The sequence below is a fragment of the Diadema setosum genome, chromosome 9 (genome assembly GCF_964275005.1).
Source record: "Diadema setosum chromosome 9, eeDiaSeto1, whole genome shotgun sequence".
Lineage (NCBI taxonomy): Eukaryota > Metazoa > Echinodermata > Echinoidea > Diadematoida > Diadematidae > Diadema > Diadema setosum.
In genome coordinates, this window is record NC_092693.1 from 9,379,176 (window position 1) to 9,394,178 (window position 15,003).

At 38.1% G+C, this 15,003-nt stretch overlaps 1 protein-coding gene across 1 annotated transcript in view; it reads right to left on the reverse strand.

Annotated features, from left to right (window-relative positions):
* LOC140232944 (ankyrin repeat domain-containing protein 27-like) overlaps nucleotides 1–15,003 on the reverse strand; it is a 40,676-nt gene that overhangs the window by 14,075 nt on the left and 11,598 nt on the right. Inside the window, exons 4-12 of the mRNA XM_072313053.1 lie at nucleotides 12,446–12,505; nucleotides 11,719–11,809; nucleotides 5,925–5,999; nucleotides 5,067–5,215; nucleotides 3,745–3,864; nucleotides 2,715–2,928; nucleotides 2,076–2,211; nucleotides 737–944; nucleotides 19–149 (exon numbers count right to left, since the gene is read on the reverse strand). Of these exons, the coding sequence (XP_072169154.1) occupies nucleotides 19–149; nucleotides 737–944; nucleotides 2,076–2,211; nucleotides 2,715–2,928; nucleotides 3,745–3,864; nucleotides 5,067–5,215; nucleotides 5,925–5,999; nucleotides 11,719–11,809; nucleotides 12,446–12,505 (1,184 nt within the window). The remainder of the gene's footprint in view (nucleotides 1–18; nucleotides 150–736; nucleotides 945–2,075; nucleotides 2,212–2,714; nucleotides 2,929–3,744; nucleotides 3,865–5,066; nucleotides 5,216–5,924; nucleotides 6,000–11,718; nucleotides 11,810–12,445; nucleotides 12,506–15,003) is intronic.

The following is a 15,003-nucleotide window of genomic DNA, read 5'->3' on the forward strand; positions in this document are numbered from 1 at the left end:
CTAACTGGCTCTCTGTACCTGGCAAGGATCTGTTCACACTTGTCACAGGCACAAAGTGGATGGCACATCTTGCTGATCAGCCAGCTGTAGTCTGTACTGCTGGCCTCCAACATGGACTCGATTTCCTCCGTCTTTCCCTCTATCACTTTCTGCAGAGAAGACACAGAGCAGATGGGCATTCAATGTAGCATTGTGAACATCCCAAACCCAGAACTATGAAGTTAATATGTGAACAGGTCCTTAACATCACAAACTAACTCTTTGTAGAAATTTGAATAAGTGCCAAATAGGATGGTACAGAATCTCTATTAACATCAGTATCAACATCTTCATGTAGCACAACCATACTACGAATTAAAACAAAACAAGAAGGCTTCTCACATGAATGTATCTCTCGTGCAAGGCCCAAGTAAAGGTAGCTATGTCCAATCATTGTTCTAAAATCTTCTCCTGTAATATGTATAAGCATTGGTGTGAAGAGTTGGCATTAATGATTTTGATGAGCCTCTTAATAGGATTACTGAAAGTAAAACAAATAAACTCAAATTTTTATGTTCATGCACTCAAGTTTACACATTTATGCGTTCTCCATGATGATACAAACTCCATATGGAGAAGAAAAAAAGGAAAGATAGAAACACAGACATACAAAGAGAAAGATACGAAAGCAAGAAAGGAAGGAAGGAAGAAAAAAGCAAGAAAGAAAGAAAAAGAGGAAGGAGAGAGGAAGAAGTACCTGGAAAAGGATATCCACTGAGGGGACACCGTCCTCTGTGGCGTCTAGTCTCTGCCACAGACTCTCGGAGCTCTTCAGCGAGGTGGGCGAGGATGGTGGTATGGAGAGGCGGGGCTTGTCCACAGAAATGGGCATGGCGAGGGTGGAGGTGCTCATGGCACCGGACTTCACATGCTCCACTGCCGCTTCAATGGACGCCATGTAAAATCTGATCACCAACCAAAAAGAGAGAGAGAGAGAGAGAGAGATATGGGTAATGTGCATCAAAAATTAAAACCCTATGCTCTGCAGATAGTTCTCTCTTTCCAATGTCCATTTGTTTTGTTTTTCCTTTCTTTGAGGGGAAGAGGAACGTAAACTTGACCATTGAATCTTGGAAACAGAAACCATGAGATGTATCTTGTTAACCCTTACTGCGCTTTATGCACCGATTGGCATTTCAACTGGATTGCGTTCTTCACCAACTGGCACAAATGCCTGCAAACTAGCTGACAATAAAAAGGGATTACCTAATCTCCTTAATCCCTATTACACCATCAGGCCCTTCCTGTTGGACTGAGGCTACATTGTTACATCCAAGTAGGCTGACTAATTTACAGTTAGGTCAAGTTCAGAGGAATTAATTGAATGCCAATGAAAAAGCATAACAAGTTCAAGGTAAGGACCAAGCAAAACATCTTGATGGTTTAACCTTGAAACAAAATTCATTCGATTTCTTTCACGGATAAAGTCCATGCAGACCAATATGTTTATCTCGCATCACACATATTATCACATGAAAATTTTGGCCAGAATATCATCACATGACAATCATGTTTTTTTTTTCTTTCTTTCTTTCTTCATGCCAAATGGGAGAATTTGTATTTCAATTGAGAGAGCCCTGCAACAAAGCACAAAACCATTTCCATTTCTCAGACATGTTGCCACATGATCTTACATTTCAGCATTTCTTAACCCGTTGAGGACGGACTGATTTTGCTACAATACACATTTCCCATAGACACTCGCCCGAGTATACTCAGGACTCGTCCTCAATGGGTTAAATGACATCAAATGATGTTGATCACATTTATTATGTATTTTCATTTCGCAAAAATCAATAGCTTCTACTCCATTAAGAATTGATTGTAATCAATCACAATGATTCCTATCACTTGACTAAAGATAAAAAAGAGATACGAGGAGCTACATACACATTACCCACAAATGTATTAGCAGATACACTACGTATATAATGCCATTAAATTCGTCAGTCACCCATTGTACACACATCTTGAAAGATGTTGGGTTTGGGGCTTCAGTTTGAGTCTACGCTTAGTGCAGCTAATGGCTTACATACCCGAACTCTCCGCCAGCAAAGTTGGAGAGACAAAAGTTCTGCATGTAGGAGAGGTTGGCCAGCCAGTTTGGGATGTCAGACTTGACGACAAGGAAGACGAGGAGAGGGAGGAGGTCATCAGAGGACATAGCTTTGCCTTAAACAAAAAAAAAAAAGCAAAAGAAATTAACATTAATCATTACAGCTAGAGAAGCAAAAAAAAAAAAAAAAAAAGAGCAAAAGCTTACCGGTATACACAGTGTTTATTTATTCTTTCATAATTCTTTCAATCCAATGAGCACAGGGCTGCATCATCAATATGTTGACATTCACACTTACAGTCACTGTTTACCATTAGGAACAGTGATTCAGGAAATGCATCATTTGATGCATATGTATAGTTCATTTCTATCACAAAACATCCTACCATATAAAAAATTTCACAATAAAGCCACAAGAAGTACAAATCTTTTATCTAACTTTTTTATCTTTAGTTCTATCAATCAATCTACTTCAGCGCCTATTCCTTTATTTTTCCGTCCATTCATTCATCTATCTTTTTATGCATCAACCTCTTCTGGTCTCTACAGAGCTTCAACCAAAGTTGTCACACACATACACATACACACATTCAGAGTATAAAGTTTGGCTGAACTCAACTGTTTTCCATGATCTTGCCCCTGAAGCCCTGCTGCGTGATGGCCAGCACGGTCCTCCTAAGGCACTGCATCTTTCCCAGAGGGGTGCTGAACTTGTTCAGGGTGGACAGCTCCCGCCGCGCCCTCGGCACGTTGGTGGTGAACTCCGCCCGCACCCCAACGTCCTTCACCTGCAGCTCGGACAGATTCCTCGTGATCTTGTTCAGATTGGCATCCTGCAGTAAGAGGTTTTGTGAGAAGTTCCACATTTATCCTCCTAGGCTACTGCTACAAACACCCAGACACAATTCTACCCAATACATATATCAGGGCTCTCAATACTAACCTTTTCTCTGGTGGCCGTTCTGGACCATTACAATCTTTACATTTGAAATTTGGGTGACCTAAAAAAGGAAACACAGTGACCCGAAATAGAAGGAAACATGTCAATTGATTTTGAATTCTAGCTGCCAGATCGGGCCACCATAAGATAGCCTTTTTGGAAATTTGGTGGCCCGAAATCAACTTTTAGTGGCCCAGGGTCACTGGGCCACCAGTAATGTTGAGCCCTGCATACATACACACACACACACACACACACACACATTGATATGTATGTTTATACATACACACAAAAAAAGTATCATGTAGCATTTCATACTGTACAATCGTCATACAAACAGTAGCAAACTAAGATTAATGTATCTATGATACATGAAAGGCCTTCAATACAGATTGACAGACAAGATTCTGGTCCAAATAATTTCATCATGTAGTAATGTGCAGTAATCTCCATCATATGGAAGACCAGAACGCTGGATTCCTCAGGCTTATTTCCTGTTTTTGTTTCTTGTTTTTGCTTTTTTCACACATCCTTTCTTTCCAGGGAGTCTGCAGAGAGTTGGAGGTCATCTGAGTCTTGAAATAAATTTCTGTGAAATAGTAAAGGATTCCTGATAACAGATTAGAAGAGGAATTCAATTGTGAGACATAAAGCGTGAATGAACACCAGATGACATCTACACGGATGACCGGTCAAGCGTCCCACGTACCTCAGCAGCGTAGAACTGGCTGACCGCCTTGAAGACCTTGGTATACACTGCATTCATTATGTAGGTTTCCATGGCAATCTTCAGGTTGTCCATGTGCCCAGCATGCTTCTGCATAGTCCGCTGGAGACAGAATTAGACAGGGTGGCAGTGCATTTCACAAGTGATTAAAGTTATCTTTTAGTGAAGAAACTGATGCTCCAAGATCATTTCATTCTATCAAACTTTACATTTCCAGAAGTTTGATATATTCCTGAAATATGCACTCCTTCCAAGTATATCTGTTGATGCATGCGCACATTATTTCTACAATTTCACATAATTTTTAGATTAATGGAAAAATGTCTATTAATGTAGGGAAAATCGCATATCTATAATATCTGTATGTTTCTGGGTAACTCCTGAGTAATTGTAATGCATGCATTAAAGAGAGTCACATTTTCCACATACACCTGTCAAAAAACCCATTTGTGATTGCAGACTGTGTGTAGTGCCCAATGGAAAAAATTCACCACCTGTTCAATTACATCCCCATATAGAGTTATGTCTTATGCGGCCAAACTACCTACAGTGTTAAATTTGGTAAAATTACTTGACCTAGTCAATACAGAGAGCCTTCGTCAAACGTTATGCAGGTGCTCTTATTGTTAAAGCTAACCAATATCTGATAAACTGTATAATGTAAATTTCTTTCACTTGTACATCAACCACAAAAGATTACAACAAACTGCCTTACAGTAAAAGCAACTGTGAACAGTCCTTGAAAGAGAGCATAAAAGGTCATACTACCACATGACTTTGGAGAATCAAAGGCTCAACACTATGTACAACACTCTGAAGACTTTTGTGATCAGTTTCTTACATTCCATCCATTCCCTTCACATTAACACTCCCTCTTTGAGCAAAGTTACCCATTAAATCACACATTAATGCACACACACACACCCACACTCAAGGGGCCAATACAGCCTCTTTCAGTGACTTGAATGCCACAGCCAGTGGCAGATCCAGAGGGGAGTGCACCAGGTGCACACCCCCTTTATTTTTTTGTTTGTTACAACAAAAGAAAGAAAAAGAAATAACTGGAGGGGGGCATGTGCACCCCCTTTAATTTTGTAAAGGTGCCCCCCCCCCCTTAATGGAATTCCTGGATCCACCCCTAACGGCAATACTAAATACAATCTAAGTTGCTGTTCCATGCTTCCATTCGCCTGTTTCTATTTAAGTGCCCATACATCAAAGTACTCTGCACTCGAAAGCCTATAAGTTTCATGTCTGAAATGCATTGCTGACGGCCACTGTTAAAAAGGATTCAAGAGACTTACCAGCACCACATCCTTGAGGGCAATCTGGATGCATTTGGTGAAGAGGGTGCCGGTGGCGTCGATGATGTGGCGCAGGATGTCTGCCCGCTGACTGGAGCAGCAGAACTGCTCTATCAGCTCATCCACCTTCTTGTGGGATGTTTTGCTGTCTGTGTGTTTTTGTTTTTTTGCGGGAAGGGAAAGAGGAGGAGACATTCGTCAATCCATCTACATAAAGTCACGTCAGCAGACAATTTGACATTCAAATATTGCTACTCATAAACTTGGCTGTATATGATCTACAGATTTTATGTTTGTATGCCACTCTGGATAGTTTTGATGGCATGTGATACAAATGATAATTTGACATTCAAATATTGCTGCTCATAAACTTAGTGGCTGTATATGATCTACAGATTTTATGTCTGTATGCTACTCTGGATAGTTTTGATGGCATGTGATACAAATCATTGGTGCTTTGACATTTACACATTTCTAAAAATACAATGTGCTTAAAACTGCAATTTCAACCCCTTTCTTTCTTCAAATTTAAGAAAGTATTACACAAAGTCACTATACTGTAGTATCACATACATTGTACCAGTACTGTAATAGTGGACATTTTTTGCACTATGGAAATTTCTGCATATTTTGCATTCACGATGTGAAATTAGCACAAGTATAAATGCACACAAATTGTTTTGCCTGCTAGTGAAACACATGAAATTCATATTACCCAGCCTAGTGCAAAGAATTATTCTTGCAATAAACAAAAAATTCTTTTACAGCTAATATTGGAGTTATTGATAAAGAGGCACGCTAAACAACGGTATTAGCTTATCTTATACAAAAATTAGTAAATGTTCCAGCTGCACTCACATTTGTTTCCCCATAGGAATTCGCAGCAGTCTTCATAAGTTTCCAGGCATGGAAGGACAGGATCCTCAACAATATCTGTGTTGGGAGAAATCAATCAGAAGAATGATTTATCCCCTGCAGACCGTACAGTGGTTTAGAATGAAAACCATGAACTTCCAAGCACCTTAGCAGTGCTAGATCAAAGTATGACAAATGAAACAGTTATGGCTACTTGAATGTCAGTGGTAAGGTAGCGTTTGCTTTCACCTCTGCCATCTTTACTTTCAGTGAGATTGACGTTCAGAAAGGAGAGTTTACTACAAATACACTGTATGTACTGGTATATGGACTGAGTGAATGCAGGGATCTAGTAGTACACATCAGTGAAATTCGAGGAAAATTGGACAGTCCATTCAAAAAGTCCATGTGCTGTCATTGCTGGATAAGAAGATTACAACAATTTGTGATGTCACAGTAGAGCGACAATATAAAAAATATTTAAAGATGATTCAATACATATTCATTCTTCTAGAATAATAAAAGTGTGCTTGACTTACCTTTATCAAAAGGCAGGGGGAATAACATTACAGATTGTATGTTAAAGGGGATGGTTAGTAACTGATCAGTGGAAATCAGTGGGAATGCCAGGGGATGATTGTTCCAATTCTTGTGGGATTCATTTAAGAATACATTATACATCTATTGTTGTGTGGAAATTATTTGCTTCAGAACGGTCTCATATTCAAGTAATGTACAGTTTAATGCCTCGTCACTGTACAGGCATGCTTACCTGGAAACATTAAACTGCACATTACTTAAATATGAGACCATTCTAAAGCAAATAATTTTCACACAACAATAGATATATAATGTACTCTTAAATGAATCCCTCAAGGATTGGAACAATCATCCCCCAGCATTCCCACTGATTCCCACTGATCAGTTACTAGCCATCCCCTTTAACATACAATCTGTATGTTAGTATTAAGTCAAATGAATGTGTACTTTTTTATTTTAAAAATATTTTTGATGTTCTTCTACGAATTGAATCCATATATGTAAAGTGTATATTTGAGGTAAATTCCTCTTTAAATGAAATTTCACTTTACACAGTAGTCAGAGAACAATCATATTCATTTACACAGCCATGCATGTCTGTACCCCTTGACACACAGATATATAACTAAAGTGCAATGAAATGTTTGGTCACCACAAGTAAGAGCAGTTGTACACAACATCAGGGTCAGCTGAACCACAGGAAAGTTAGTGACAAGTAATTGACATAACACGGACAAGCTTGTTCAGACATCTTCATCAGAGCAGAATCATAGAGCACACCTGAAATACATTTTATGCCACTATCACACAGAAAAATCAGACTTTTTTACTCACAGTCTGAAAAGGAGTCTTGCCTGAAAGGCCACCATCTTGGTTTGAAGGTGACTGCAAGCATGAAGCCCACCATGCTGATTAAGGTATAAATCGACGATCTCACGATACAAAAATTAATTCAACAGGTGGCACTGCTGATATTATGCTAGAACTTTTAAGAGCGCGACTGCTAAACAGACTAACAAATTCAAAATGTGGGTCCTTTAGATCGCTGCAGTCCACAAGTGCACCAAGGTCCCTTGAGTTTTGAATGTATCCACTTTCTACAATCCAAACCTTCAGCTGACTGCTTTCCTCCTTTGGTCTGGTATCAAAACTAGCAGCAAGAAAAGTGCACCTTGAAATGTGAGATAGGAGTTTCAGAGATCACAGAAGATCAATTCCACAGCCTGCATGTATTAAAGTGGTTGTACAAAGATTGCGTTGAAACCATGAGTACAAACCTACACAGAGGTACCGGTATTGAAAGTATGGTATGGCATGGCATAGAATAGTCAATCAGAAAGTAATTGTTGCAGGAAGCCTGGCTATATATGCTCAGAGAATGCTGTCCACCAGGCATTCAAACATCGGCCTACCATCCTCGCATTCTCTTGCAATGGCCTAAATGACGGTGATAATTTCAATTGGCTGACGCGAGCAACATAACTGTGAGAAAATATCCTCAAAGTGTGTGGCCGACGTTCGGCACGTACATTGTATGGATGAGACACGTCACAAAAATTTGAGAAAATTGACGCACTAGTCAAAATTAGATCTGCAACGCTGATACGAGACACTCGGATACTAGAAACATTCAGTCATAACATAAGTAAGGCCATCTCACACAATGTCAGGGGTCAGGTTTAGAGCACTTGGCATCACGCCTTCAAGAAACGGCTGATAAATCAAACTTGCATGTGCTCACAAGGTGCAAGAAAGACAGCGATCATGCGTCACAGCAGCAGTGTTCCATCACATCACTGAGAAATTACTTATGTAAGAACAAAATAAAATCCTGTTTACAATCAACATCACAAATTAAGAAGGCGATACTGAATGAGCGCACATGATCACATCGTGACTCAAACATTCAGATGTCTCCAGAATTTTGCTAATGCATTGCACCGGGTAAATGATTAAAATGACTCAATTACTAATGTTGTAAGTTAATAAAAGTAAGCTACTGCAAGATGTATGTCAAGCTCCTCTTGCTAAGTGTCTCAATCCAAGTAGACTTGTCTTCACTTCAGAAACACTTTCATGCTGCATCAGAAAGTGTGCAGAATTCCAAAAAGGATGTTGCATCTCACCATGGACCTACCATGATCTCACATAGCAGACTCAGATCCTTTGGACAAAAAAAAAAAAAAATCAGACAGCACGAAAACCTCCCATGTTGAGACAAAACGTAAACCAAGTGTCACAGATGCTGCGAGCTTAGGCTTGCCTGACAATGCAAAGTGCAGGCAAAATGTCACTAATACATGCCAAGCCACTTTTACTGAGTTTGTTTCTGTAGGAGGCACGACAGAGTACAATCCACTGCCAGATTTAGAAACTGTCCATTGTACATCAACACCTCTCAAAAGAGTGACTTAAACTTCCCACTCCTTTCATGTACGCAAAGACCATAACCAACCCCAGTAAAATCTTTGAGCCATAAGAAAGGGGACACATGTCATGCACAGACAGCTGTCAGAGATAACTATGATGATGGAATGTAAACCAAAATGAGAAATGGTGCAAATTTGATAATGTAAGTGTCACACAAACCAGTTCAGAAAAATGGGTGATGGGTGGTGCATAATACAGTGTATACTTGTGGACACACCTGACTTCAATCAAATTCACTTCTAGGCACTGAATAAAGAGCATACATTGGTCTAAAAGCCTGTGGGAGGGCGATCATAGTAGATAATCCTACATGGTAGATGTTATCAAGGTGTAGATGAAGCCAAAATATTTTGACCTCTCATGTATAACCATACAGTGTATCTTATGTCAGCCTGTTCATGTGAGTAGACTTGGTAGACAGCAATTTGAACAAATATTGTAGAAAAGTCTTCAATTTATTAAAAATGTAACTGAGGCATGTGGATTGATGTTGAAAAAATTAAATGGGTTGAGAAATCTACTGTACTGAAATATGCATGCATGATTCATCTGTAACCTAGGGCCCAATAAATTTTGTACTTTAACTCAAAGTGAAATTAATTATTCACATACCGTACCTAGTGTTCACATGTTCACATAGTCCTCGAAACACATACATTTGTACATGTACTTTGCTGACATTTCTCTAAAATATCCAATTATAAAGATGCATATGGTACACATAAGAACTGACTTAATCCAGAGTAATTATACTGCAATGAACCTGTCAAGCAAGCACATTGAAAATAGAGCATTTACGCTATCAATACTGGTACATATAACCTTGTCCTACATTTAAACTGTACTCTCGAGAAATTATCTCTTCTTGCCATCATACAGAGTTTGCTTTTTGTTTGCTATCAATTTCATCCCTATGAAAATGTGTGCACTACAACTAGTCATCTGTTGATAGACATCAGCTAGTTATCTGAGAATTATGCTCACTTGGTCAACTAGTTACAGAAACACGGTCATAGATCTTAACTACCTCCAGTCCATGCATACTCATTTTTGTGGGTGATCCTGTATTTTGTGACCCATATATCCTCAACCCAACTGTGTATTTAGTGAATTACCTGCAGTTGTTTTGTTTTGTTTTTTTCACTTACATTGTATAAATGCAATACCGGGAGGGAAAAAAAAAAAACAATAACAATCTCAATAATCATTTTTGTGGGTGATCTTGTATTCTGTGACCTATATTTATTCACCCAACTGTATATTCAGTGTTACCATAACAGCTTCTATTTCATTTCTGCCATACCAGGAGATATTAAAAAACAAATGTACTATCATAGGACATTCCTATGTATAAGATGTGGTGACTGGAAATGACGTCTTTTGCAAAAGTATGAAGACCTTTGACTCTGACCCTTCACCCCTCACTGCTATCATTTCATGCAAATGACTGTCTATCCCATCCTACCAAATTTCATCACCACTGGTCATTCCAGGATGTTGTAGCCACTTCTTACAGTATGCCAATTTCCAGCCAAATTTCAAAAAGACTTTTTGACCTTTGGCCTTGAGGGATTTTGCTCCTAATCTACTCAGTGCATTAGCCACATCTCATGAAGAAAGTATCTAAGCCAGGTACAATTTGTACCAAGGAAATTCACTGAGTAATTCTTCCTCCACAACAATGAGGTATTTTACAGATAGACAGAAAGCCCAAAGCCTCTGGCATTCTTTGGGACAGAGGCTTCAAAATAATGACAATAGGAAAGAGTGAAATACTATGACTACTACCACTCCTACTGCTTCTACCACCTCCACTCACCACTACTACCACTGATTACAATGATAACTAATAAATTATCATATTAAATCATCATCATAAGAAGAAACAGGTTAAAAGGAGAAAGCCACAGAAATCATTGCTATGCACGCATCCGCATTGTGCCAAAATGATGGATAAATTGTGTAATTATATTTGCATTTGCAATGTAATTTATCTGGGAAAATGACATGCTGAATTTGTATGCATGATGTCATCAGAAGAGTGCCTGTAATTCTCTATTGTATCTGGTCAAAACTAAAAAAACTGGGACTTTCCACATTATCAATGGACACAAAATACAATCAGTACAACAGATAAGATAAACATATGAAAGTTTGTTTCCTTGTGAGATTTCTTGGCCTTATTGCATCTGAAAACTGAAACTTTGCAAGTGCCCGATTAATCCAGCGTCATATAAGAAAAGAAAAGAAAAAATCCCCCGCATGCATCGAGTTAACTCAACAGTCTCTGATTATTGACTGTAAGTGCCATATATTTAGCACATCTATTTTTTGTGTGAATCGGGACTTCCCAACAATGTCGCAAGTAATGTACAGAGAAATGTTCGCATGCACATCGCATTCATGTCGGAATCAAGTTGATACTTTCAAGTGTTGTAAAATTCATGAATATCAGTCAGCTCGTCCAATTCACGAAAATAAAAGCCTGCAAAATATATGCTGTATACAGTATTTCTTGACTGCAGTAAACCCCTAATATTGGCCATTTCACAAACCTTGCGGGTCTCCTCCTGTCCCTTGCTTAGAATGGTACATGATCGTCTTCTTGCAGCTGCAGATGTTACCAAGTTGTCAAAAAATGTCACACTTATCAATTTTATTATCCCACATTTGCATAATAAGCATTAAAAAAGGTACAGGACCACAGACAGACAGACAGACAGACAGATAGACAGACCGAGATAGTGAGGTACATACACAGGTCAAACACAATGGATTGAATCATTACCATGGTACTTAAAAGGCATGTGCTCTACATCACACTTACTCGTTCCTCCTTCTAGCAGGCGATCGATGCATAAGACCCTGAAGCTTTCTTCACTGTCGTTGTAGAATGTCTCGTCAAACAGAATACGAACCTAACAGGCAAAAACATGTAAGACATCTCTAGGAAAGTTACTTGAGCCTCACTATAGCATACAACCCATATCACTGAGAGATGATACAAAGATGAAATATTATTATTATAAATCAATATCATAAGATTTTTTCTCTCATATCTAACTTGATTTGCAAAAGATATCGTGTATTAAATGCAGGCTTCATATGTAGGAGAATGGTTTATAGTTCCAAAGAGAAACATCATTACGAAAACCCATATTTTACGGGATATTTATATTATATGACCATATTGAAAACATGTCAAACTTTAACATTTAAGAATTTGTTACTTTTTCTTGTGATAAATTCAAAATCCCTGAGCCATACCATCCATTTAACCTCACTCTTTTTTTGCAGAGGTCAACTTGAACACAGAGTGAAACTTCCCTTTAAGTTCAGAAATAATGGCCCCAATTCACAAAGGTAGAGTGTCGCATGGAATATTTCATTTCGAAATCAGTCATTTCGTCGATGAAATGAATATTTTGTAATGAAATGACATCATTTTGTAACGAAATTAACATTTCGTCCACGAAATGGTCATTTTGTCGACGAAACGTCGTAATGAAATATTCCGTGCGACACTTATATATATTCATTCCAGCTGCACTTACCACTCTCTGCTCCTTGTAGCCCTCTCCTGTAGTAATTTCAGTGCCCGTCACCTTGGCTTGCTGTCAGATAAACACAGATTAACATAATACTTGGATGAGTGATGAGAAGCCCTATCTTTAAAAAGGCAAAACAAAAGAAGCTACTATAAAGTTCATATCCATCCCTTGTGTGACAAAATCTACCTACCTGATGGCATGATCACTGATCAATTGTACATGTATGGTTCTTCCTATTTGATTGTTGTTAGTACAGAAAGATAGCAATTTTGCAAAGTGCATGCATTCATTTGGCATACAGTGCTCTGTTTCTCATGTCCTGCATCATGCAATGTTTAGCAGAAATAATGAATTCATATTGGGCCAGTTTTTTTCAAGGGCCTCAACATGTTTTTATGTTATTTTTTTTTTCTTGTCTCCATCGGTCTTTTGATTGTTGGGTTTGTTTGTTGTTGTTTTTTTCTCTCTCTATTGGAAGCAGGATGGGGTAAGCACTTTTACAATGAATTTAAACTATACATGGATGTTTCCCAGGCTGATAAGTTTGCTTCAGTCTATTCACTGTTTCTTCAATTCTAGCAGACAGCTTTCGAATGAATGTCATACAACATGTAACATTCACACTACAATTGCATTTACAAATCTATTTGGACTGAAGAAATAGCTTCAACTTTATAGAGAAAATTCAACTTATGAGAGATTAGAATCAATGGAAAATTTTTCAAGAAAAGAGAACTCGAAAAGATCTTCGACTTAGGTGATTATTCGATTCTAACATGCGAGGGCAACTTAAGCAAGGTTGACTGTATCTGTTGCTATGTCAGGTAAACTGTTAGCATTTACAGCTGGCTTCAGATGCTGCTACATCATGTCCTTTTGTAATCCCTTTCTCTGAAACAAGGACATTTTCCACAGTGAACGTGACATACATGTAACATTTGTTCTTTGTTCTTCTTTTTGTAGATTACAGTTGAACCTCTTGTATCCAGACAAGTCGGGACCGGGGCTCATCCGGATAAGGGATTTGGCCGGATACGGGAGACTCAATGCTTTATACATTATATACATACACATGTACTGATGTAGCCCATTGTAGTACCACATGTAGTAATGTGTATACTGCAACCTTTTTATTGTTACACTCAGTAACAGACCCCAAAATAGAGGTGTATGTTAATGTTGGAAGTAGTGTTTGTGTAGGAGTTCTCAAGGAGTTGGGAATCCCCCTTTCCTCCCGTAATTATTAAAAAAAAAAAAAAAAAAAAAAATCACGGCGAGATTGCGTCCGTATAATAGAGAGATCCGGATAAAGGGAGGCCAGATAAGAGAGGTTCAACTGTAATTTTTCAGCAAAATGTGACAGACTCTTGTCACAAATCATGTGCAACTTTATATTCATCACCAGTATGTGTGCATATTACATTTATTTTAGATTTCTTTATAATAAATGATGAAACTCAGGCAATCTTTATTTTACACTGTTCTTTGATCTGGGCAGCAAAACCACGGATTCATGATTCAAGCAGAAGGAAAAAAAAAAAGCCAGACATAACAGCCATGAAGCTATCTCTCTCTTGTCATTCTCTCCTTTACTGTAGAATTTAATAACTGCATACAAGGAGATGAAAATGTATTATTTGTTTTAATCCACACATGTGTTTGTCAAATTCATTTTCCCCAAAAGTGAATGTTAGAACAGGTACAGCTGCAAAAGGCGTGCAATTAAAAGCAATAAAACATTGGATGACTGACTCAGGATTGAATTGTTAAAATAAATGTGGTCTGTGCAAGTGCAACAATCCCCTTAACATTACCTGTAGCTTAATATGGAGTACTACAGTTGTACCTTTAAATACAAAACAAAAGTGCTAATGAAAAGCAAGATTTTGTTGCTTACTTGGTTGAGGCTAGCAATGTACAGCTGTACTGTGTGTGTGTGTGTGTGTGTTTACAAATATGTTGGAGACATGTAGGGTGCACGGTTTACCAGTAGATAAACACATGTTGATGAGTGCATTTTTTTAATACATTCACTTGTAATATGAGAAGGAATGAAATGGTGCAAATCCTCTTTGACGTAATTTGAGAACTAAGACTAATTCTTTGGCACTCTTTCTCTTCTTCAGGATATGACATTTACTAATCCTGACACAGGATATAGGAAAGTGAACTTTTACCACTAAAATATGAACTTAAACATGTAACCAGGGACATAATTTGTAGAATCACTGTCACTCCAAGCGCTTCACTCCAAGCAGACTTGGCTGACTTTTGCAGGAAGTGCAAAGTTCTGCACATCAACATGATTTACAAAGCTGTAGCTTCATTTCCGAGTCCCAACAAAAAAAAACAATCAAATAAAAATCATATTTTTGTTTTGTTGTTTTTTTAGATAGTGTCTCTTGCTTTGGTCACAGTCAAAAAACAAAATTGGGTTTGCAAAAATTATGTTTCACAAGTACCTTGGTACTGTAAAACATTGCAGTCTTGTGGAACATACATTGTACACCAATGCACCATCACTGCTCACATAAAAAAAAAAAAAATAATAATAATATATT